General features: G+C 40.7%; 2 protein-coding genes across 7 annotated transcripts in view; one reads left to right on the top strand and one right to left on the bottom strand.

The window, feature by feature from the left end:
* FBXW7 (F-box and WD repeat domain containing 7) overlaps positions 1 to 13,836 on the bottom strand; it is a 111,338-nt gene extending 97,502 nt beyond the window's left edge. Inside the window, exons 1-2 of one of the 5 annotated variants that reach the window (XM_072121323.1) lie at positions 13,602 to 13,836; positions 10,165 to 10,558 (exon numbers count right to left, since the gene is read on the bottom strand). The gene's annotated coding sequence lies outside the window, so the exon portion shown is untranslated. The remainder of the gene's footprint in view (positions 1 to 10,164; positions 10,559 to 13,601) is intronic. The other 4 variants (XM_072121255.1, XM_072121264.1, XM_072121245.1 and 1 more) reach the window with 4 other exon arrangements.
* ERCC8 (ERCC excision repair 8, CSA ubiquitin ligase complex subunit) lies at positions 13,758 to 16,530 on the top strand. Of its 2 annotated transcripts, XM_072121348.1 has the most exons (3): positions 13,758 to 13,924; positions 14,597 to 14,737; positions 15,189 to 16,530. In XM_072121348.1, the coding sequence occupies exon 3, from the start codon at positions 15,292 to 15,294 to the stop codon at positions 16,489 to 16,491; it is 1,200 nt and encodes a 399-aa protein (XP_071977449.1). In that variant the 5' UTR covers positions 13,758 to 13,924; positions 14,597 to 14,737; positions 15,189 to 15,291; the 3' UTR covers positions 16,492 to 16,530. The 2 variants fall into 2 exon arrangements, with proteins under 2 accessions (XP_071977449.1, XP_071977440.1); XM_072121339.1 differs by lacking the exon at positions 14,597 to 14,737.
* The last annotated feature ends 8,952 nt before the right edge of the window (positions 16,531 to 25,482 follow it).

Raw genomic sequence — 25,482 nt, 5'->3', positions numbered from 1 at the left:
ATCCCCCCCTCACCCTACATTTTACATGAGTAGCAGAGGAAGGAGATGCTCCAGCTCAGAAAAGTGATTGTCAATTGTCAAGCAAATGAGGCCATTGTATCACTGCTATATCTACAGCCAGCAATACACAATCTGCTCCTAATCTGAAGAGCATTCATGATCTTACTGCCGGCTTCATTGGAAGGAGGATACAGTAGAAATTTCACATCACTCATACGGCTTTCGCTGGGAAAAAAAAAAAACATTGGTATCAAGGGAAATATCATACCCCTGCTTTGTCCCATGGGTATTTTGCTCAGAAGATACAGATGGAAACGCCAGTATGAAACGTTCTGTACGACTCCCTGGATTAGAACTATCTACTATACACACACATGAACATAACATTACATATAATGTAAGATATCATTTCCATTATAACCACATCAGTAAGCATGCTGAGAGTGTGTAATGAGCTGCACAACTGCAGACCATCTCATCTGCGAGTGGAAAAAAAAAAAAACATGATTCGTACATGTTACCTAACAGACCTGTGAAAAACAACTTTTAGTATTACTACAAGGAGAATTCCATACAAGGAAGTAAAATCCCTGGAATGAGATTAGAAACTCTTCAATGAACACCATTTATTATAAAAAAAAAAAAATTCCATAAATATGGGATAGGGTCCAGCAATAACAGATCCTAGTTTCTAGTGTACATTCTCTGCTCGCAGCAGCTCTGGAATCTCGGAGGCATCCGTCTTATTATTGTGGGGAAACAAAAAGTCAAAAGCAGGTCAATGCAGAATGGATGGACACCACATAGAGGTACAGGCTTCACGATCCTTTGCCAAAGATTTCTAGTGTTGTCGTCATTTGTCCTACTACACATCACATAGACAACTTGTTGAGATTTTGGAAAAAGCAACCATGTTTTTCTAATTCCGAAAAAACCCTTTAAATCCGAAACGATAAGTCTCAACTATCTGAGAGTGTCATGTAAAGTTACAATCAGTTATTGCAGTTATGTTTTTAGATAGATATATATGGTATATATACACACATATATATATACACACACACATATATACACATACATATATACATATATATATATACACATACATATATATATATATATATATACACATACATATATATATATATATACACATATATATACACATATATCTATATACATACATATATATATATACATACAAGACTTCAAACAGAAAATGCAGTGCTACCATTACCGAGTGTACCAAACAAACTATTGGGGCGAGCAAAGCTCTAGTATTCAAGGGTCCACACACCAGCGATTGAGCAACTGAAAATTTGAAAGAGAAAGAAGTGTGCTATCATGGACCAAAAATATGGTATAGAGAAAGAAGTGTACTATCATGGACCAAAAAAATGTTATTACTACTATTACCGCACGTCCACTGCAATGGATCAGGCTCCTCGCAGACTGCAGCATGCTTGAGAATGACGTTGCAATGGACATGCGGTAATTAAAGTACACTATTTTTTGTTTTATACTCAAGGATCCCCTTTGTCAGAGTTCCGGGTGAGATATATTTTCCTTGTTTTACCTTTCACGAGTCATCATGATAAATGTAAAATATTGCTAGTAACTGAAATTAACTGTATGGGATATGTATATGGGACATTTATCACTTCTTCTATGCCACAAAACTGGTTCAGAAGTGATGGCAATTGTAAGTGAACCACCAGCAATTGTGATCATTATCCCCTTCACATCCCTCCGCGCTCCCCTGATGTAAATGGGGACACAGCCTGCCCCGCACCTGCACACTCAAGGAAGCATGCGGTGAAAGTTTGCATGCTGTGTACATTTCTACGCCAGACAGAAATTAATGCTGCGCGGCCGCCCCACTGGATGCATCAGGACGGCCTAAGCTTCATGATTTATCCAGTGGTGCCAGAGAGGCAGGCATTTCATGTCATCCTGGCCACAAGTGCTTCACCATATGATAAATCTCCCACATGTCTTCAGTTATATTCTATTTACCGTAAATACATATAAAAAAACGGATAATAAATAAACAGGTATAAAAAGCAAATCCTGACGCTAGTATGTACTTAGCCGTCGGTAAAAATTATTTCTCTCCCAACCCACAAAACAAACTACTAATATGCACCTACCAAGCAATGCAAGCCCAATAAATAGCAACATGTCTGAGGACAATGCTGAATGTATGATCATGTGTTATGGAGAAAAAAAATAACACCAGGACAATAAAGTGGGCAGACAAATGGCACAGGACAGAATGCATTATTAAGCTGCACATTGCTATCAGCAGAGCATAAACCTGGTGGAGGATGTGTTTATTCTGAGGTGGAGCTGTTATGACAGTAAACACATTGCAAGTCTGCACTGCAGCACACACAGGACCTTGCACCTTACCCATATCACTGCATTATGATAGCCTCTCATTCCCAATAAAAGTATAGAGCTAAGTCATCTGCACAATGGAGAAAGATAAGATGAAGGAAACCAAAACAGGATCAACACAATATCTTATTTTAGCTACAAATGATTTAATAACTGGGGTTTCCCAGGCTAAGAAGATACTTCAAAAGGAAAAGCGTTAATATCAGCTTGGAAGGGATCCAGCGCCATACAGACCAGTTCTCAGCAGCTAATAACCAGAAGGAGAAAAAGGAAGCATAGAAAGAGCTAGACTGCAGTGACGGTGTTCAGCCACTACACAGAGAACAGAGCTGTCTGCTTCCTGTTCCATTCTCTGCTGGGAACAGAAGAATGATGGGTGGCCAGGTATTGTACCTGCACCTACTCAAAGTATACTCAGGGTAAAATAAGCCTTTACTCATAATTCTCCCAATATGCTAGTAATGTTAGGTAGCTCTAGCTTTTTCCACTTTGCCATTTCTCTCCTCACTGTACAGAGCTAACGATAGAGAAATTAGCAGAGGCAAGAGGATTTGTAGTTGATGGAAAATGTAGTACACATTCAAAAACCGTGAGGAAACCAGGGATCTACATTAGTACAGGGCATGTAAAGAGATCTCATCTTACCCTGTCTTAGGCCTCATACACACGTCCAGGAAAAGCAGCTGGCTCACGACCACCGTGGACACTCTTTTCGGGGATTACACAGCTTGCCCAGGTATTTAAGAAGTGTCTGCTCTGGGATTTTGCAACACGCAATACTTTTTTTGGCGCAGCTTCCATGGGACACAATTTAGGGGACGATCCGACTGAGCACGGGATTTAACTTTGAAATTGTGTCGCAAGCCCTAGCATTCTGATGCACCACTAAAAAGATGGTGAACTCCCATCGGACCTGAGCGGGGAAGCGACACATGCAGGATATCGGGTGCACAATCTTAGTGAATCGCGGCAGAGCGCATTCTCGACGGACAATGCACTTTCAGTGAATTCCAGGGACAGGGTAAGTAAATGTGTCCAATGTTGTCTCTCCACAACGTCTCCAAGCTGTGCGGCTGTTCCATAAGAGATAGGATAGGTGTAGGACCTGCTCTGATTTGCAGAGCGACTGCTCTGCTCGCTATTTTTCACTATAAAATCCCAGCTGCGGTGGATGAAGCTATAAAATGCCGTTGAGCTGAAGGAATCAGTGACATCCCACCATATTCTCAGTTTGAATTGACCCTGGATTTCAGACAAGCACAGCAGCCTCTTCATTGCTGGTCCTTCTACTGTTATAAGGACAGCCTAGAGTATTGTAGTTTTGTCCCAATTCCCTCCTTGTCATATTGTAAGTACAATCCCAAAATATTACTGTGCAGTACAGCGATACGGTCTGCTGTAATTCAGATAGAACAGAAGTACATTGCACATAGGTAGTCACCTAAACAAGGAGAAGTGGTTGCTAGGTAACCTTAAGTATTATGGCCTGCATAAGGGAAGCAGCAAGACTTAATATTCCTCTGTGTATGCAGTAATTGCTGGAGAACTTACAGGGGCAGAGAATGATGGGCTGCTCAGTCACCACTGTAATTCAGCTTATTCTCAAAAGTCTTGTGCTTTCCAGGAACAAAAAAAAAAAATATGAAATGAATTGAAAAAGGAAGCCGGAAGTGGCAAAACCTGGGTGGGGGGAGGTATTTGGCGTTTACTCCGGCACGTTGCATTTTATTCAATGCCCGTTTTTAAGGCTATTTTGTTGGTAGCTCAATAACCCCATATTCTGGTGACCCAAGTTATATGTCTTCCCGAATTCAAATAAGAACCATTGTGGACATCGGGCACGGGAAAGAACCAAGTCCATCATGGAGCTATGACCATAGGTGTTTTTTTGACGATGGAGAGACCCTGGAACTTCATCTACTTCTGACTGTAAAGGAAAACAATCTACTTTTTCTCCTGATTCTTGGTGTTTTGAGAGTGACCCTTCTGTACAGTTGACTCCAGAGACAGACACTGCATGTAAGAGATGCAACATATCAAACGTTTATTTGCCTTAGTTCACAGCGGTGCGTTGGATCAGTGCTGATCTTTCACATGCTAGCCATTGCCCTAGAGATCCCCTTGGCTATAATGGGGTTTCCAGGTTGGTTTCATGGTAGATTTCATTTGACTAGACAAAATAGTGCTGTCTGTAGCCATTATGACAGATCCAGAGTATGATACAAGCAGCCTTATAGAGGCTTGGAAAACAATGCAACAATGTAACGAATGTGAATGTGCTACATATAATAAGCCCAAGGAGGCAAGCGCTGCCCAGTGTTACCCGAGGCAGCAGTATTTACAAGGAATGAATTGTGTTATCTCTCAGGGACCTTGATCAATAACCTTTTCAGATGTTACACGGATGGCTACAAGTCCTTAGCTTTCCTATTCATTCTTCGGAAACACAAAGAAAAACATATACTGCACATTAAAAAGGTCAATGAGCATCATTTCCCTCCGTAGCACAATACTCCATAGAAATGAGAACTCCTCGCTGTTTAGACCTACAAAGCTACCAGTATGCCTCTGTCAATACAGCGATTTGTTCATTAAACCTACTAATAATGCAACCTTTTGTTGGGTTACGAAACTTCAGAAACCCCTTACGAGAGATTTTGCTTGGTATGTTTCTATCCACACACACACACAAAAAAAAGAAAGAGTGAATTATACTCAGGAACATGCACTCCTTTGTTGGATGCACCAAGTATGAGACCAGTGATCTAACATGGCATCAGCAACAGAAATACATTTATTCTTAACAGGGTTGTCCGCTACCGAAAAAATGTGAAAAAAACCTTACTTATCGCTGGTAATTGACTGTATAATCACAGCGGTGGTTGCCAACACTAGTGGAATAGCCCCTTTAGGCTACCAGCACATAACCATGAACACAAGTGCACTGGTTCAGTTGTCTGTATGGGCAGGTATAGAACCTTCTCTAATTTTTAAGGCGGGTACAGTCAGCTTATACATAGGGCTGGGGAAAGTACTGCTGTGTGTATATGAAGTTTTAGAAGTATATGGGAACACGAGTTAGCTAGCACAAAGCCCAAAGATACGTTAGAGGCATGTAGCCTTAGGCTGCAGACACAGCAGTCACAACTGCTGATAGCTGACCCAGAGAGATTTACAGTAGCAGGATTGGGTTTAAAGAGGCTTTTCTAGGTATTTCATACACTTTGGATGGACTATGGATGCTTCCCAGAAACACTACATGCAGAAGAGTGGGGATGCCAGGTGTCACACAAGTGTGAAAAATGTATTTATATTCTAGGATTGTAGCTGAACATGGTGCACTGCTCTGTGAGATCCATTCACTAAACTACTCCAAATCTCCTTCCCTCTGCTCAGTTATTAACCAGAATCCTGCTAAAGAGGAGAGTGACATAGACATAGTGCAGTGAATCAAAAATCAATGCAGTTTGAGGAGACTTCCCCAGTTCAGCTACAATCCTGGAATACAAAACGGACTTTCACAGCCCTGCTGTTATGGTATGGTTACACAGCTCTCCAGAGCTGAAATAAAAAGGCAATAACAATTACTACCATAAGGACCCATTGGCCTGGGAGTAATATTACAGTATAATATATACATAAATGTATGTACAGGCGGTCCCCTACTTAAGGACACCCGACTTACAGACAACCCATAGTTACAGACGGACCCCTCTGCCCCATGTGACCTCTGGTGAACCTCTCTGGATGCTTTACTATAGTCCCAGACTGCAATGATCAGCTGTAAGGTGTCTGTAATGAAGCTTTATTGATAATTCTTGGTCCAATTACACCAAAAATTTTGAAACTCCAATTGTCACTGGGACAAAAGAAAAAAAATTGTCTAGAACTTCCATTATAAAATATACAGTTTCGACTTACATACAAATTCAACTTAAGAACAAACCTCCAGACCCTATCTTGTATGTAACCCGGGGACTGCCTGTATATGAATACAGCCATTTCTCCTGCAATATCTCCTGGCTGTATGTTATTCCATACACCCAAAATAGATGATTACAGATTCCCCATAGGCAGCAGAAGGTACATAAATAGCCTTTTACAGCATGGACTACTCTAGATCATAGTTTCTCAGCAGCAGCTTCCTCTCCAGCTCATCACGTAACCTACATATCCTATGCCTTTCTTGTAAAGCAGACTTCTACAGTATCACGCCTATTAAATATTACATTTCACTATTCTCATCTTACTGTACATACTGGAATAATGAAGGAAACATCCCCGCTTGAACACTGTGGTGGATACGACACAGATGCCTCAGTGAACCTGTCTGGATAATGTATACTATCTGAAGTATCCTTCATGCATGTATAAAAAGACCAAAATCCAAATAAAGATATTCTGATAAACATCTTATAACACAGGACTTCTAGTCAAAGCATGGCCACTGCATCACACACTGTTGACCGGGAATAAGGCTGGTTGCCCTCAAGCAAACTTGATCCTGGAAACTCGCTATGTGCACTGGTCGGAGTTCCCAGACCGAAACTAATCATTGGAACAAACTGAAATGCTGAGTCCAGTGATTAGAGGTTCGATCATGGAAATTCCGCCAGCACAGGGGGCGATTTTCTCCGACCAAGCTCACTCAAGAGCAAGCAGCCTTAGTCTCCTTCCGCAGGAAAGGTGGAGAAGTGAGCACTCCTCACCCCTCTCCATAGTTAGGCGTCCTATAGAAAAATAAAGAGCTTGCTTTCCCTTTCAAATATCTTAATTTCAATACAAAAGAACAAAGAACACAGTATTGGAGACCACAAGTACACTGTCATAGGATGCCGATACGTTATCATGGCAATACTTGCCATTGCTTAAAGGGGTATTCTCGTCTGGGCATTCACATTCAGTTTGATAAATCTGCCGTATATACATTTCTTCAATTAGATGTTATTAAAAAAAATGTTCCTGTGTGAAGATAATTTCTCATAAATGTAGTCATATGGTCCCTTAGAAACTATATGGCTTCCTCGGATACGGCCACCTCTGCCTGAGAGATTGCACCAATAAACAAAAAGGTTATTGTATATGAAATGTCCGGGAGTTACTGCCGGTCCCACAGCCGTCCTGTAGTAATGATGGCTGAATCCGGGAGGTCAGACAGGACTCTATAGCGCAAATCTGGCCACCGCTGCCAGAGTGTGACGTGGTCGTATCCGAGGAAGCTATCTGGTTTCTAAGGGACAACATGGCTATGTTTATAGGAAATTATATTCACACAGGAACATTTTTTTTAATAACATCCAATTGAAGAAATGTTTATATATGGAAGATTAGGGAAACTGAATGTGAGTGCCCAGACGAGAATACCCCTTTAAGTGCAGGTTGACATCTCAGTTATTTCATCAGTACCTTGCATCAGTTTTTGCTAGACAAAACCAGGAGTGGTTCATCAGGTACAAATGTTTCCTTTGCACCTCATCTCTTTAATCATCTTATGTGGTTATAGCTCACAATAACTGATGCAAAAAACAGACAACAAAGATGTGAATTGGACTTTAAAAAGGAACCCGTCATGAGGACTTAGGTTTACAAGCTGTCACCAGGGAATGTGACAGGATTACAATGATGTCCTTCTATATTCTGGGAGCTTCTACCCAGAAAACTGCTGTACAAAAACAATGTAAGGAGTCATAGGAGCACAAAAGATTTGTGATAGCCTGGTCCCTCATGGGTTGATCCATCATCATACACTACCTTCAGCAGACTTGTAATGATGTTCCTAGATTATCAATTAAGCCAGAAAATGAAGTACTAGCATGATTCTTGTCCACTTCCATGACTCCTTACTGGAAATCGGAATACAAAGCAGTTTCATCATAAAGTAAATTCTCCCAATATGTAGGACATCTTTGAATAACAGGTTGGTGGGAATTTGTGGACATACATCATTAGAACAGATAATCAGTGTAGTGCTTAATGGCTGTTTACCCGAACATTACAGCACAGTTGTTCAAAGCATTTGATATGTACATAATAGAAGCTTCCAACTAAGCACATTTTATTAAAACTAATAAACATGAGTAGCAACTGTCATACAGACAGTGGATGTCTAAAAAAAAAAAAAAAAAAAATGTTAAAAAATCCTTATGTACAATCCCTAGTCTAGACCCAACTGTACGTCTCAACACCTATGCCCCGTTTTTATTCCACAGATGGGGAGGAAACGTGCACTAATTTATTACTGTGTGCCATTCCATGTCTCCAGGCGTAGGCCAGTTTCATAGGGCTGAGAAAGGTCTAATTGATGGCCACATGTACAAAATTCAAGGCATGATAGTGAGTAACGATACAGCCCTACTGTACCAAGCTTAAAGCTTTATAGTAGTACCCAAGCTGTTCAAAAGCTTTCTGCACCCAACTCACTATAATCCAGTGGAACAGTGTTAGGGCTATCACACATTGCCCCGGTAGGTCAGTGGGTCAAGGACTGTACAGTCTCCTGCATCACAGACAAGCCACAGCCCATATGACTGGACTCCATGATGCTTAGAGTCCATCCACTGCACTGAGAGGTCTGTGAAACAGGACACTGCATGCTCCATGATTCACAGACCAACCCATGACAATGTGAAAGAGCCCTGGCTCATTCATAGGTGCATGTCAGATTTTTGTTCTAGAAGTCTCAGAGAAGTTTCTGGTGTAGAGGACAGAGCATGGTGTCAAAGTGTTCTTGTTGAAAGAAAATCTACTCCACCTCATCATTAATTCATTAGCACAAAACTGGGGTGTGATAATGTACTTTGCATAAAACACCTCCTATAATAACTGCTCATGACACGTAGACATTAAGAAATGACAGATGTGCTAAGAGCCAACAAGAAACACTTCTGTCAAAAAAGTCTATACAACAGGTTATGGAAAAAAATGTTACTTTAGAAGAACCAGCATAACCAAGTAAAAAAAACAACACATCCAGATGTAGCAAATCAATACAACAGATAACACTTCTTTAACAATTCTGCTAAATCCTGCACAAGGAGGCAAATCAATGAAATAAGAGTATTGCTACACAGCACACACGTCACAGTGATGCACAGATGCAAATAAAACAAAAAAATAAAGTTATTATCACAAATGTGGGACATGTTTAACCCCTGCTTATTAAATCCAAACATACATTTTTAAAGATTTCTCCAAAGTATCCAGGTAATATTATGCAGAAGAAGGGGAGCTGGTTGCTGGACTATAGGAGCTCTAATGAAAGCCAATAACATAAAAAGAAATTCCAATATATTAATAGTGATAAATGAACCAATTGTCAATTAATAAGATTAAATGACAGCAGCCTTGCACCATTACTGCACCTCCGCACCCAGTGACATCCATTTTAAATGGTCTCTGTTAAACAGCCTCAAATCTTATTTTGACCTTAGGTCAAACGTTCCAAACATGCAGCACCGTAGAGCCTTATGATGTTGCTAATAAGAATCATTATATGTGGCCTAAATACCAACCAAACAATGTAGGTGGATGTCTATACAGCCCAATAAGTGCTAGAAAACATATTAAAAAAAAAAAACCTTGCTTATTGTGCAAAATGCTGGACTACTGTGCTAAAACCTGACTGAAACAGCCAAACACTAGCCTCGTAGGTACACTGTTGAGTCCAGTGAGCAGCTGGCATTTGCTAAATGGTGGCATGGCGTTTGCTAAATTTTTGGGAAGTGACCTTTTTTTTTTTTTTTTTTTTTTTTTAATAAAACTCACCTGCTGGAGCAGACAGCCCGGTGAAGAGCAGCTGCTGGCAACTATCACAACTCCTTTTAATTCCACGTGACTTCGGTAAAGCTCCTGTCAGGATGAGGATAGCAGATCCATTGCTGGATGATCAGGAACACAACTCTGAATAGAACTACAACTTCTCCCGTTTCTTGGGTGGTTTTATCTTTATCAGGGTCCTTATAGATTGATTAATAGAAGATTCCAGGACAATGGAATGGATAGCTAGATTCCACTTTTGAGCTTTGAAAATATTATTAATCAGAGCCCCTAAAATTCTGTGTTCCCCTGCTCGCTCTTCATGCTTCTTAAGTCTTTAATGTCTGGTTTCTGAGGACAGGTGTGGAAATGTCTCAATGGCAATAGGACCTGGAGGTGGTATCTGTTGGGAGGGAAAGCGCAAAACAGTGAATTCAAGTCATCCCAGTGCAATATTGTAGTATATGTTACATACAAGCTACAGAGTATAAAACAAATAATGAAATTAGCGACACATAGCCACCAAAATGTTGACTCAGTGCCCATCTTTCAGTAGAACAAAAGTTCATTCAAAATTGCCAGCTTAAAAATGTATTTATTTATTTATTTAGTTATTTTTATAACCAACAGCTAAATATTCAGACTTTCCATCTGTATTTGGTAAACACCTGATGTCTAAAAACACAAGTCATCTTCAATAGTAGCACAAAAAACTAAAACCGCTATGGAAAGGTTGACAACTTAGCAGATGGTGATGTGACTTCACTTGTCAGAGGGTATGTATTGATGCCAACCTAAAACTGAGCCACAAAACAAAATAGAAACAAGAAATCAATTACCTACCACCGCACCAGCACCCTGTCACCCAGTTACACAACACAAATAACTATACGCTTCTCCTACTGTCATCAACTCACATATGGCAGCTCTATAGGTTTTGTGTTCTTCATTGCCTATTACAGACTACGATTCACTTCCTGCCACAAACCACAGCCCGGCTCTATTCTGACAGGTTAGACATAATACATTACCCATTTTGAGGTAAAAACCTGCTGAATCAGCTCTCTACCATATGACCACAGCTCCCTCACTTATTGTTAAAACGATCCTGCAGATGAGCAAAGGAAAAGGCATAAAAAAAATAAAAAAAAAAAAAAAAAAGAGAGAATTGAAATACTAATAGTTCATTGACAAACTATGGAGAATTGCCTACAAATGAATGTCAAGATGAGATTTTGGATTTAAACATTGCATAACGCCAGGTGTTGGTTACAGATCACATGCGTTTCAATGAAAGCACATATGTGATCGGACCGAGGGCTGCCCCTGGGCGCTTGTGTTGTTTGTAAACGGCTTAAAAACGCCACATGTGGCCGCACCCTAAGTGTCCCTGGTTTATCACGCTTGATTTTGATGTAGATTTCCTCTAAGTAATATATCTTCAAATGTTTTCAAAATTACAGATATAGTTGGAGGACTAGTAAATCATAAGCATGAAGACTTTTAAGAGTCAGAAGGGGAGCTTTTTACCAAGTAGCGACTATCCAAAGCAGAGAACCTTCTTCCTTTCAACTAGGATGATCAAAACAGATGTTCATCCATATTCATCACTTTGTCCCATAAATTACAGAAACTAGCAGCCTCCATCACCACCGGATAACTCACCGGTCCATCGAGAGACCTCACATTCCCTGAGCATTGAAAGGAATTAGTGAAAGCCCGCTATGCATCTCAAGCCTACAGACAGGCAAAATGCTCAGCAGAAAACTGTTTTGGCAATGGCACCCACAGCAAATATCTGAGACTTTCTGCCATAAACAGTAGTTTAGGCTGACAGTCTGCACACAGACAAAGCCTTATTCAATGGGGCTTATCTACAAATACACTTCCAACACAGATGCAGGTTTATTAATAAAAACCTATCGGTCATAATGGAAAGTGGCAAGGGTTAAGATACGTCACTGAGAGCCAAACTATAACCGCATGTTGTTAATGTAAACAAATCTAACAAATAAGTGATGTGAAATCAGACAATACAGTCTGGAGATGCCCGAATTACCACCCGCTATCCACCACAGTTTAGGATTGCTGGGTCTATGTTTACACTGTAGGGCTACCTATACACGGACTTGTGAAAATCAGCCAAAACTATGTAAAATTATCATCAGTCTGATATCTGTTTTGCCACAGATCCCTATAAACTGTAGTATATGAGTGATCTGTGAAAATGTCACATGGTGCATTACAATAATGACCTTAGGCGCTGATGCATTAAAAGGTATTGCATTTAGGACAGCAAAGTGCCAACCATACAAGAAACTGACAGCACAAAGCCGAATAATTGTTAGGTGCATCTGTTCTAAATGTTAAAGAAGGTTTTTATAAATCCTACCCCTGTATTTGAACATGGGAACACTCACTGCCATCAATAGACTCATACTTAATTACATGACTTGTTTTATGGAAAACGCATAGTAACTCAAGTTACACACATTCTAAATTCCAAAAACTAGTAACTAATAATAAAGTGATATTCTCATCTCAGATTTTTAAAAAATCCTTATTGATGAACCACATAAACTGGACTCAGGACTCAGAAAAGTATACAGACATCATTATTGGGGCAGAGGGTATTCCTCATATGAACTGCATGTGTTTGGAGACCTAGTAAAGGTTTGCACTGGGGTCTGGACTCTTCAGGTTATGGCTGTGGTCATTATGTTTTCTCCAGGACATCACCAGTAACACAGAACCACAATACTACTGGCAGGAATGTATACCGAGACACTGAGGAACCCCCTGAAGGTACAGATGTCTACAGTGACAGATAAATAATGTATACTGGGCCTGCTTCATTCCAATGGCTCCCCACATGCAGTTAAATGGAATCAAACTGCTGATAAAAGCCTTGCTCAGTAATTTATGATCATCTGATTTCAGTGTTTTCCACAGACACATTCATTTCAAAAGTGTCTGTGATCACACACCTTGATTCAGAGTTTGTGGCTGTAATTTATAATATACACAAACATATTATATAAATACACACAAACTCCCAGAACACGTTGTATAAACGAGCGTAGAGTCTATTTATAAGTATGCAAAGTGTAACGTATACATGTAGAGTGAGCTGCACATAATATATATATACACACATACATACATACACACACACACACACACACACACACACTGCTGTGCTGACATGTATTTACACACCATTTACATATACATTAAATATATACATAAACATTATATACACCGGTATAAATACATATACCATTACACACACATCTATATACATTATTTATACACACACAGAACATACAGGTAGTCGCAGTCTGCTACGAGCTGCGGTCCGTATATTACAGTACAGCACGTATACATCACAGTGCGGGGCAGACATATGTACATACACATACTGGACAGCACACACGTACACACACCCTGTGAATGTAGCCGGTACCGGGGAGCACGTAGTGGGAGTCACCTGATCCGGGTCACGTGTCCGGAGGGAGCCCGGCTGGGGCTGGAGTACACACGGCTGGCACACGCACACTTGGCGGAAGGTGCTCGCGGACAGACACAAGCACGGAGAAGAGAGGGCGCGCCGGGATGACGTCAGTCGCTCGGCAACAACTAGTGCTGTCTTGTCGCGGGCCGAGTGACGTCATTTACTAGAGCCGGAAACGAATGCAACGGAGATGTCTGGTGCGCGACTGTTATTGTTTTGAGTGTGAACCGGGCGGCGTGACACTACCGCTCGCAGGTAATTGTGGCTGCTCCCCGGAGGTTAGGGGTACTTATCAGTATGCAGTCTGCGTTGTAGTGTATATGTGATGAAAGGATTGTATAACGTGCGGCAAGTCTATAGCTCAGATCGGATGAGTCTAGGTGCAGAGATACCGTATTGTTTCTGACCTGCAGAAGGTGTATGGACTTTCCATGAACCCCCAGAGCCCTCGTCCTGAGCAGGGACACCCAGGAAACATCTGACACCCCATTGTTTTTGCAATTGGCGAGGATCTCACCATCTTTTTGTGGATCTCTGCTACGATACCGGAGCGTGGACCATGTCTCTGATCCTGCTATGCATTCAGCCTTCTTGGATAACAGGTTTATTTTATTGAAGCCGAGAAAGAAAATGTCTTAATTGTTTTATGAAGACCCCTAACATTGTACAATTGAATTGGTTTGAAGCAGATACTGGTGGGTGATTGGGTATATAGGGTTTAATAATAATTATTATTTATATAGCGCACACAGATTACGCAGCGCTCTACAGAGTTTCCCAGATTGGTCCCTGTCCCCGATAGGGCTTACAATGGTTGAATTGGGAACAAGAAAAAATATATTTAGTCCCAGGTTATTTAGGTTACTCTAATGTCTGTAAGTCAGAGACTACTTGTACACACTTGCCCCACGTTGGCTTCGGTTTCAGGCCTGCGTTCTGGGGTGTAACGAGACCTACTTAATCCATGGAGTGGCCCCTACAGACCAGGGGACATCACAGGAAATTAAGTTCCCAGGAAGACAGAAGGTGATGTAACAGGTCCCGTGACCCTATGTATCATCTGGCCAGGTATGTGCCAGAAAACCAGAATTATCTAAGCGATGTGGTAAGCACTGTATTTTTCCCATTCTTGCGTCCTGAGGGCTTCAAAGGCTATTCAGGAGGCGGAGATCTCTCTGAGCTGTTACATTACTCAATACAGGTTTGTTTCTGAAATGTACTTCAAATGTAAGTTTATTTCACAACTTCCAAGTAATACAATTGTCTGGGGAAGCTGGTGGGTTGTATTTGCTGAACTACGTGCCTGGATGGTGGTTTAAAAAGTGTCACCACCCCTCGCCTTGCTTTGCTGGTATTGCAGTTTGGCTCTTTATAATTGAATGGAGTGTAGTTGCAATAACAGGCACTACCCATTAACTAGTGAGGAGTTGTTTTTGCAAAAAGCAGTCATGTTTTTCAACTCCCAGACAACCCCTATAAGATTTCAGATATATCACTTGTTCCCTTTCTTCTTTTGCAGGGAACAACAAGAAGCTTCTGTATGAGAGTTACATCCGCACGGGTCTTATGCTACCATGTGTCTGTCTACTGTCCTCTGTATTATTTAATTATACCTTTGGAAAATGCTGGGATTACTTTGGACCAGACTTTGTGGCTTGGAGAGCCCTGTTCGTCTCAAGCGGGCAGAGTCCACACGAAGGGTGCTGAGCATGGAGTTAAACAAAGACAGAGATGTTGAACGAATGCATGAAAATGGAATTAACACTCTTGATATTGAGCCGGTAGAAGGACGATATATGCTGTCTGGTGGTGCCGATGGAATTATTGTTCTATATGATCTGGAAAGTTTGAGTCAGATTCCCTCCTATACGTGTAAGGCGCTGTGTAAAGTTGGCAAAGGCCACCCTGATGTACATAAGTTTAGCGTTGAGACCGTTCAGTGGTACCCTCATGACACTGGCATGTTTACATCAAGTTCTTTTGACAAGACTCTAAAAATATGGGACACAAATTCTCTACAATTGGCAGAGCTTTTTCAGTTTGACGGAAATGTTTACAGCCATCACATGTCCCCATTAGCTACAAAGCATAGCTTGATAGCAGTGGGTACAAAAAACCCCAAAGTGCAGCTATGTGACCTCAAATCTGGCTCCAGCACACACATATTACAAGGTCATAGAGCAGAGGTCCTATCTGTTTGCTGGTCCCCAAGATATGATTATATCTTAGCTACTGCAAGTGCAGACAGTCGCGTCAAACTGTGGGATGTCCGCAAAGCATCTGGTTGCCTGATAACGTTGGACCAACACAATGGAGAAAAATCCAAATCTTCATCAGAAGCTGTGTACACTGCCCACAATGGAAGAGTAAATGGATTATGCTTTACAAGTGATGGGCTTCATCTATTGACGGTTGGCACAGATGACAGGATGCGTCTATGGAACAGCGCTACAGGGGAAAACACTCTGGTCAACTATGGCAAAGTTTCAAATGACAGTAGAAAAGGAGTCAAGTTTACAGTTTCTGTGGGCTGTAGCCCGGAGTTTGTGTTTGTACCATATGACAGTACCATAGTCTTGTATACCATCCACTCAGGCGAGAAGATAAGTGTACTGAGAGGACATTATAATGACGTGAACTGCTGCGTGTTTCAGCCTCATTTCCAGGAGCTTTACAGTGGCAGTAAAGACTGTAATGTGCTAGCATGGGTCCCAGCAGTACGGGAACCCCTACCTGATGATGATGGCGAAAAATCTAAGTCCCAAGTTCATCTACATCCTGCATTCCAAGATGCATGGAGCAGTAGTGATGAGGAAGGCTGAAGCATACATTTATGAAAAAATAAAAAATGAAAAGAGTGGTGTCAAAGTTTTTATATGCCTTTATTTAAAGGAAATAAGTTTGTTTTCAAAATCTACCATCAAAATCTATCAAGATAAAATAGACCCAGCTACATTGACTGTGGTACTCTTCTTATGTTTGTTAGCCATGGCCTCCTGTATTCTAAAATCAACTTTTACTATTATACTAATGAGCCTAAGGGGCTCTGGTGGGTGTTTACATGGCCCCTTGGTGATGTCTTTTTGCTCGCTGTTACAATGAGTAGAGCATGTCTCACCTTCGCCTGCATTTCCTGATGCTGCTAGATTACACATGCAGAGGGAGGAGGGGGAGACATGTTCTGCTCATTGTAACAGCCTCTGACTGTAGCCATGTGGGGCTCTGGAAACAACCCTCAGGCTCTTCAGCATAATTTTATTATATTATATTTTATTATTGGGTATTCCAGTGCTCAATCGAACCGTGTGCCACATTTAACATGCAAAGTCCAACAGAAGTGTGTTACACGCCCCATGTTAAAGGTGCACTAAAAAAATAGAGGGGCACTCTGTCAGAGCGGTTCAAAGGGTGCCAGATTCATGAGGAATGGGTGCCATAAATCATGAATCTGGTGCCATCTACACATAGAGCAGTTTTCACAGTTTTTAAAGGGAACCTTCCACCACAAATTTACCTATAAAGGTATAATGGGTGGTAGGTGCATGTATTGGACGTGAGGATAGCCTCTGTTACTCCTACCCTGACATCTTCAGTGCGCAGCTCCTTGTAGTTGCGCCCCCCATGTCCGAGAAGCCGGAATTCTTCGCATGCGCGCTAGCTCCGGCTTTAAATCAGTAATGGCGGCTTCGGGTCTGCCTTCGCAACGGTTATTACAAATAAGGTCGAGTATGCAATACCAGCTTTCTCTAGCCACGTAGACTAGCTCGATAACTGGATGATATGGCAAGATTAGGAGAAGTAACATTCTTGGGCGCATATGCCCTACTCTTGGGAGCTGACTCTGGGGGGGGGGGGGAGGGTTGTTTGTTGCTGTATTCTGTTAGTATAATGATCCGCATTTTGGAAGAAATTTCTTGGATATACTGTATCTTGGACTTGAGTAATAATGTAGGCCATGCTTGGCCAAATATGCATATGCAATCTTCTGAAGTCTAAATGACTGATTGTAATGTAAAGGATTTGTTGGTTTGTGTTAAAACTCAAAAAATCAATAAAAACAAGTTTGACTAAAAAAAAAGTAATGGCGGCTGAGGAGCTGTGGGCTGAAGATGTCAGGGTAGTAGGAACATAGAGGCTACTGGGGCGTGGAGTAGCCGCGACGTGTAGTTTCATGTCCGGCTACTTCACGCCCCAGTAGCCTATTTAGATAATTTACATATGAGGGCGATATAGATTTAAAAAAGATCTACTAACCAACTTAATGCTCATCTCTCCATTTTTGTCAGCGATGTCACCAAAATCCCAATGCAACAAGCCTTCTGTCTTGGGGTTGTGCTGGACTCTCTTTTCAACTGTATATATCTCTTGCCAAATGCACCTTAAAAACATTTCTAGAATCTGACCATTTCTTACCATTGAAACCCTCTAAAACACTATTTGTCACTCTGATTCACTCTCGTCTAACTGTAACTCCCTACTAATTGGTCTTCCACTCACTAAACTCTATCCTCTCCATTCCTAATGCAGCAACAGGTTTTGTCAAACCAAAGGTTACACGGGTTCGTTTTGCCTGTCTCTTTCCAAATACATTTTAAATTAATCACACTCATCTACAAAGCTTTGAATAATGTTGCACCTCTCCACTCTTATCTCACAACCTGTGATCTTCAATCCACCAGTGTTATTAGATTATTATCTTCCTTCATTTGAACTTCATACTCATGTCTCTAGGACTTCTCCTGAGCTGCACCAATTCTCTGGAATGCCCTACCCTGGTAGCGTAGACCAATACCCAACCTCCAAAGCTTCAAACGTGCTCTTAAAACGCATTTATTTAGGCAGGACTATCACACTCACTAACGTCATGCAACTTTAACTCTATTAACCAATTCTTTGTACTCCCCCTGCCCCCGTCTGTTATACAAAGAATGACAGGTACCATGCTTCAGGCTTCTCTGCAGTACCACGGATGTTGTATATAAGATGGTGGCTGATGGCTGGTTCCAGCAGCACCTTTTTATTAAATTATTTTTATTCCATTCCCTTATAAAGTACGGCTGGATCATTACACAAGCTCTTATACCTCTTGTGTCACCCCTTCATCCTCATAGACTGTAAGCTCTTGTGAGCAGGGCTCGCACTCCTATTCTTTCCTATGACTGTTATTACTCTGCAATGTCTTATTTAATTTGTCCCCTAGATTCGCACTACAGGAGGAGGCCTTGAGTCCTGTCTGGCAAACTATGTGCTGGTGCCTACGAGAGGACTCCGAGTTCCACCTCTGGCACCCATGTAGTAGGTTTGCCACCACTGCATTAGGGCATGGAAATGTCTTATTACAAAGCAACCTTTGTAAGCAACTGCAATTCAATAAATGGTCATTCCTGGTGCACAGGAGCAGCATTGTTTAAGACCTATACATTCGAATGTTTCTACTTTTTGGCTTTGGCATGAAATCTGTGCCATATTTATTGATGTTGCTCATCCCTAGGACAATGCAGTCTACAGTTCCACCTCACACACAAGACAGTATTGAAGGCCTCTAACAGCCTTAAAGTACATTTTTCAAGGCGTGGTGGAGCAGGCGTGTTTATGTGATTGTTGTAATGTGCCATTTGACCAAAACTAGCCCAAACTAAAAAGATGGTGAACTCTGTCAGACCGGAGCGGGGAAGCGACAGATTCATGATATCGGGCACACGATTTTAGTGAATCACGGCACAGTGCATTATAGTCTGACAATGCACTTTCTGTGAACTCCAGTTACCGGGTCAGTAAATGTGCCCCATAGTCTAGCAAGTGCTCCACAGTAACACTGCTTCTGCTGTTTTGGATGGACCAATTTGACATGCTTTGTGCAGCGCTGCGTAATCTGTGTGCGCTATATAAATAAAGAATTATTATTATTATGCAAATGATCTGAATTTGTTATTTATCTCTCAATGTTGCCCACCAAATATACTGTGTGCAACAGTTACACTTTAGACCACAAAAAATTCTTTTGCAAAACTGTTTTATCGTTCAATAACATATACGACAGAACATTTGGCATAAGTACTTCACCCCTCTTCGGTTGTAGTATGCCGTAGTCACATTGAAAAGTCCATACTCAATCTTCCATGGCTTCACTGAGACATCGAGCGCCAGGTGAGTCTAGACGATTTTTGAACGATAAAACAGTTTTGCAAAAGAATTTTTTGTGGTCTAAAGTGTAACTGTTGCACGTGGAATACTAGGAGTGTGAGAGACTCCGAAACATAGACCAGTGTACACACTTAAGAAAAAAGAAGGAGCTACATATGTTCTAAAAGTTTGTGCCCACCAAATATACTGTGTCTTCCATTTAACTCTATGTAGCCCCCATTTCTGTTGACCCCATGCTTATTGCTTTATGCCACATCTATGAGTGTTGAAAGGATCCCAAGTCATTGTAGAAATATTACTTTTTTAATATTATATGTTACAAGGTAATTTGCACTATTTTTTGTTTTAAAAATAGGCACTTTTACTTACTTAGAGGTGGGTTAGAGGAGCCACATCATTGGCCCGAGTGGCTGAATGTTCACAAAATATTACACAAAATTTCCCAAGTATTAGATAAGGACAGACACCAATAAATGGGGAACACATAATTGGCACCATCACCCCAAAAAGGACACAAAGACAATTGTAATCTAAAAGATTTTTATCTTTAAGATGATGCTAAATGTTTCTAGGTACTATAGAACAGAAGATAGGGATGTGTAGTGATGCTCTCCCTGGAGCCACTAAACTAAACTCATCTCAGCTAAAATGTGAATCTTCTCTACTCGTTTTTAACTAACTTGGGAAAAGATTTTTTTTTATAGGTAAATGGGAAAATTTTCACATAAAAGAGAGAATTATAGAAAGGACGTTTCATACCCTATCTTATGAGGCTAGTAATTTAATGGGGTAAAATCTGAGGACAGGTTCACTGCCCTTATGCATGGCCAAATATATATATATATATATATATGTATCAAGGTGGCAGAAATAAAACATATTTGTCCCACGACACTTGGCTATGGTAACTACTGTAATTTCCGCAAGTCCACTAAGAGATGTGTTATTCTGTAATAACAGAGGAGATACACAACTGTTTTAAGCTTGAATAACAAAAATTCATGTTTTGCAGAGGAAGAGACTCCTTTTACTTTCTAGAGATCGTCTTACTCAACATCATCTGATTTACCATGTCCTATTTATAGCCTCCGGCTTCATATTTATAGGTATCATAGCAACTGCAAGATGGCACTCACAGCTCATAGGAAACAAATGAGCAATCTACTAGTGCACAGCAAAATGAAAAAAGAGACCATTACATTGCATTTTATTATTGTTCCAATGTACCTAAATATTATTACAGCTTATATACTAAAATATCTGCTTCTAACTTGTTGTTAGTGTTGCCACAATATTGGCTTAAGATGGTTTGTCCAGAAATCAAATATATACCACACAGGGCTCTCTCCATCAGTCATATCAGCATCCACATGGCCAGTACTGTATTCAAAGGGGGGTACTACATTCTGTAATGGAGGGTCCAGGGGAGCAATGCTATCATTACTTTACTCTAAATTATAGTAACACAGGAGTAGCTTTATCGCTGCTTCTATGTTTTATGGCACAGAAGCAGTGAAATAATGGAAAATGGAAGAATTTGCGCTTACAAAGAGCAACTACACCACCTCCATGTCCAAATGGTGAAGTTTTGAAAAACAAACTGAGAACTTTTGTTCTCTTGTTTTCACCCTAAACAACGGCAGATCGGCCCTGGCATAGTTTTGGCGGCTGTGGTGGGACAAGGGCAGTCGTGGCCACAATCATACGCTGGCGCATGAGCACCATGTATGATAAATCTTCCCCACAGATTCTATCTCTGGAAACCTGTAAGGGCGGTTTGGGAAATAAAACAAATACAAGTCCTTATGGACTGATAGTTTTGGTCCCAAAAAAAAAAAACATTCATACTGAGAGAGAGATAAGGTGTGTAGGACTCATCTCTGGTGCTTGCATTATCCATGAGCTCACAATTCTGCAGTATCTTCCCTGTGCCAACTCTTTAATAAATAATAATAATTCCTTTATTTATATAGCGCACACAGATTGTTCAGTGCTGCACACAGCTTGTCGAGTCAGTCCCTGTCCCCAAAGGGGCTCACAATCTTATCAGCTCTTTGTTATCTTCTATAGAGGGAAGCAATGGAGACAGTCTTAAGCACCTTACACAATCGCAAATGTGAGATGAGTCCAGTTTACATCACACTCGCAGTGTGTGCAGGGTGGAACGTAAAGCCCAAACACTGACAATCCAAACTGAACTGACATGAGTTCCAGCCAGCAGATCTCAAGAACTGGGGGTCTGAGGTACCTCTGTCAGACCCCTTGTCGCTCCCCGAAATGAGCGGAACAGACAGCCACGCTTGGCCGTTCTGCTTCATTCATCTCTATGGAGCTGACGGTGATGATCAGACCCACTGTGCTTGTGATCTGTGGGTGTCTCATCACTGAGACCCCCACTGATCAGCAGGTTAGGCCCTATCTTGTGGGAAATCCCCCTTAATATGTTAGGGGCCTCTTGTTCAGCCATTATAAAAGAAATGTTATTCTCATTGAAAACCCCTTCCCAACATTCCCTATACAGCCAGTGTGACTGAGCAAGAGCTTTGCTGCAAAGAAGAATGCGCAAAAATCACACAGAACTATGAGCCTGTGAGGTGGCTGCCAGACAAGTCTTCTTTCTGGGGGTAGGAGGGGGGCATTGAATATGATACAACATCATAAAATTTCTTGTGTATGGAAACATAATAAATACGTTATAGTCTTTGGAAGGGGGCTGTCTTTTGACCATGACATATATAGGATGGTAAACTGTTATATGCCCTGATTAGGGGGAACAAAATGTACTTTTATGGGGACCGAAAATTCTGTAACAGTTCCAGCTGCAGATAAATTATGCTATATTAGGTGCAGAAAGTAAGAAGGTATCTCTGCTGTACTCAGGTTCAAAAGATGCCTGGCATACATTGCAATAGACTGTGAAATATTCATATGCGACTATTCTTTAATTATTAAATATATGATGTATGCATAGTATAGCTGGTTTAAAGAAGTAGTTGCTATGGCAACCACTAGTAAAATGACCACCAGAAAGAAAAGGTAGTGAAAAGATGATGGAAATTTATTCAGTAGGAAAGTTGGAGTGAACAATTCTCAGATGTGGAACAAGATGCAAGCAAGTATAGAAGACAAAAAGAAGTTGGTAATGAGAGAAGTTTGTGGAACCAGTATTCTGCCTTCAGAATTTAGCTAACAAATTTTAGGATATAATTTCTATTTAAGCGTCTTGCTAATTTGTGTAATTAACAGCCCCTGTAACTTACCTGTGGCACCTAACAGGTGGTGGCAATAACTAAATCACACTTGCATCCAGTTGAAATGGATTAAAGTTGACTCAACCTCTGTCCTGTGCCCTTGTTTGTACCACATTGAGCATGGAGAAAAGAAAGAAGACCAAAGAACTGTCTGAGCAAAAAGTCCATCTCCAAAGACCTGAATGTTCCTGGGTCTACCGTGCCTAGTGCCATCAAGAAGTGTAAAGCCCCTGGCACTGTGGCTAACCTCCCTAGATGTGGACGGAAAAGAAAAAGTGACGAGAGATTTCAACGCAAGATTGTGCGGATGGTGGATAAAGAACCTCGACTAACATCCAAACAAGGTCAAGCTGCCCTGCAGTCCAAAGGTACAACAGTGTCAACCCATACTATCTGTTGGCGTCTGAATGAAAGCGGACTGTATGGTAGGAAACCCAGGAAGACCCCACTTCTTACACAGAAACATAAAAAAAAGCCAACTTACCTGAGAAGGCCTAAAACGTTTTGGGAGAATGTTCTCTGGTCAGACAAAAGTAGAGCTTTTTGGATAAAGGCATCAAAATAGAGTTTACAGGAAACAAAAGAGGCCTTCAAAAATAAAAGAACACGGTCTCTCCAGTTAAACATGGCGGAGGTTCCCTGATGTTTTGGGGTTGCTTTGCTGCCTCGGGCACTGGACTGCTTTACCTTGTGCATGGTATTATGAAGTCTGAAGACTACCAACAAAGGTTGCAGCATAATGTAGGGCCCAGTGTGAGAAAGCTGGGTTTCCCTCAGAGGTCGTGGGTCCTCCAGCAGAACAATGACCCAAAACACACTTCAAAAAGCACTAGAAAATGGTCTGAGAGAAAGCACCGGAGACTGGTAAAGTGGCAGCAATGAGTCCAGACATGAATCCCATAGAACACCTGTGGAGAGATCTCACAATGGCAAAGAAGAATCGTCTAAAATTCCAGCAGAGCATTGTAAGAAACTGATTGATGGTTTCCAGAAGCAGTTGTTCGCAGTTATTTTGTCTAAAGGTTGTGCTACCAAGTATAAGGCTGAGGGTGCCAATACTTTTGTCCAGCCCATTTTTGGAGTTTTGTGTAAAATGATCAATGATTTGACTTTTTTTTATTCTCTTTTGTGTTTTTTTTTATTGCAAGCAAAATAAATGAAGATATTAATACCAAAGAATTTGTGATTGCAACAATTTTCTGGAAAAAAACGAGTATTATCTGACAGAATTGTAGGGTTGCCAATACTTTTGGTCGCCACTGTATATATGTACATAAAATTGTGTTGGAGGTTAATTAAAATGTCTAAAACCAGCTTAGGTTTGCACAGAATGGTACATGTGGTGATACTTATACAGTAAGAGCATAAAAGTCATGACAAGGTATAATAGGTAGAGAAATGTCAATGCTTTATACAATGTATAGTACATGATATACAATAAAATTCGAAGTATAATGGGGTACTGTTTTATCTAAGGGAGCATGCCCTGGGAGAAGGAATATTGTGACCTTGTGCTACATAGAGAGTTGTATGCAAATGAGTGTTCTTACCAGACAGGGAGAAGCAGCTTTGGCGCCATCTGTTGGAATGGGACTCTTCTGCAGAATTATAACAGTATAGTTGAAAAGTGAAGACATGATTAATTCATAAACAAGAATATATACAGATTTTTACATTTTATGTTTCTGTTTTATGCTCCCCACTTTCCAAAATCCATAACTTTTTATATTCTTCTATGTACAGAGCTGTATGAGAGCTTATTTTCTGCAAAACAAATTGTACTTTCTAGTGACAGTATTTTATATTTCATGCCGTGTACTGAGAAGCTAGAAAAAAATTCCAAATGAGGTGAAATAAAAATTTGTTTTGCGCTTAAAATGACATGTCTTCTTTATTCTTTGGGTCGGTTTGATTATAGGGATACCAAATTTATATAGGTTATACTGAAACCTATTGTATGGAAAAAATCTCTTTGTTTCACCATATTTTGACACCAATAACTTTTTCATACTGTGTACAGAGAAAGGTGTCTTTTTCATTGCTACCTGTTCATTTGGGGACTGTACAACAGTTTAATAGCTTTTTATTAAAAAGTTGAAAATTTGAATCTGACATTTGCCACAGGTTTTTTTTTTATATTTTATATAGAATATTCACAGTCCATAAATCCTGACCCATGTGGTGGCTGGATTTTATAGACAGAACAATGAGCTGAGAATGGGTTGTAGTTTGTTGCAGGGATTCTTTGTATTATATATAAGTATGATGCATGACCTGTAACTAGTACAGAGTTCAGTCTGTGAAATTTGGCCAGCACACTATCCGTGATTCGCTAACCAAGCTTTTTTTTTATCCTTAGCTACTTAGGAACTAATTTTGGTGCTAAGACTGTCTGTAAGAATAAAACTTTTTCATAAA

Source organism: Engystomops pustulosus, chromosome 1 (assembly GCF_040894005.1).
Source record: "Engystomops pustulosus chromosome 1, aEngPut4.maternal, whole genome shotgun sequence".
Classification (NCBI taxonomy): Eukaryota; Metazoa; Chordata; class Amphibia; order Anura; family Leptodactylidae; genus Engystomops; species Engystomops pustulosus.
Note: the sequence above shows the minus strand (reverse complement) of the source record. Positions and strands in the feature narration are given on the sequence as shown.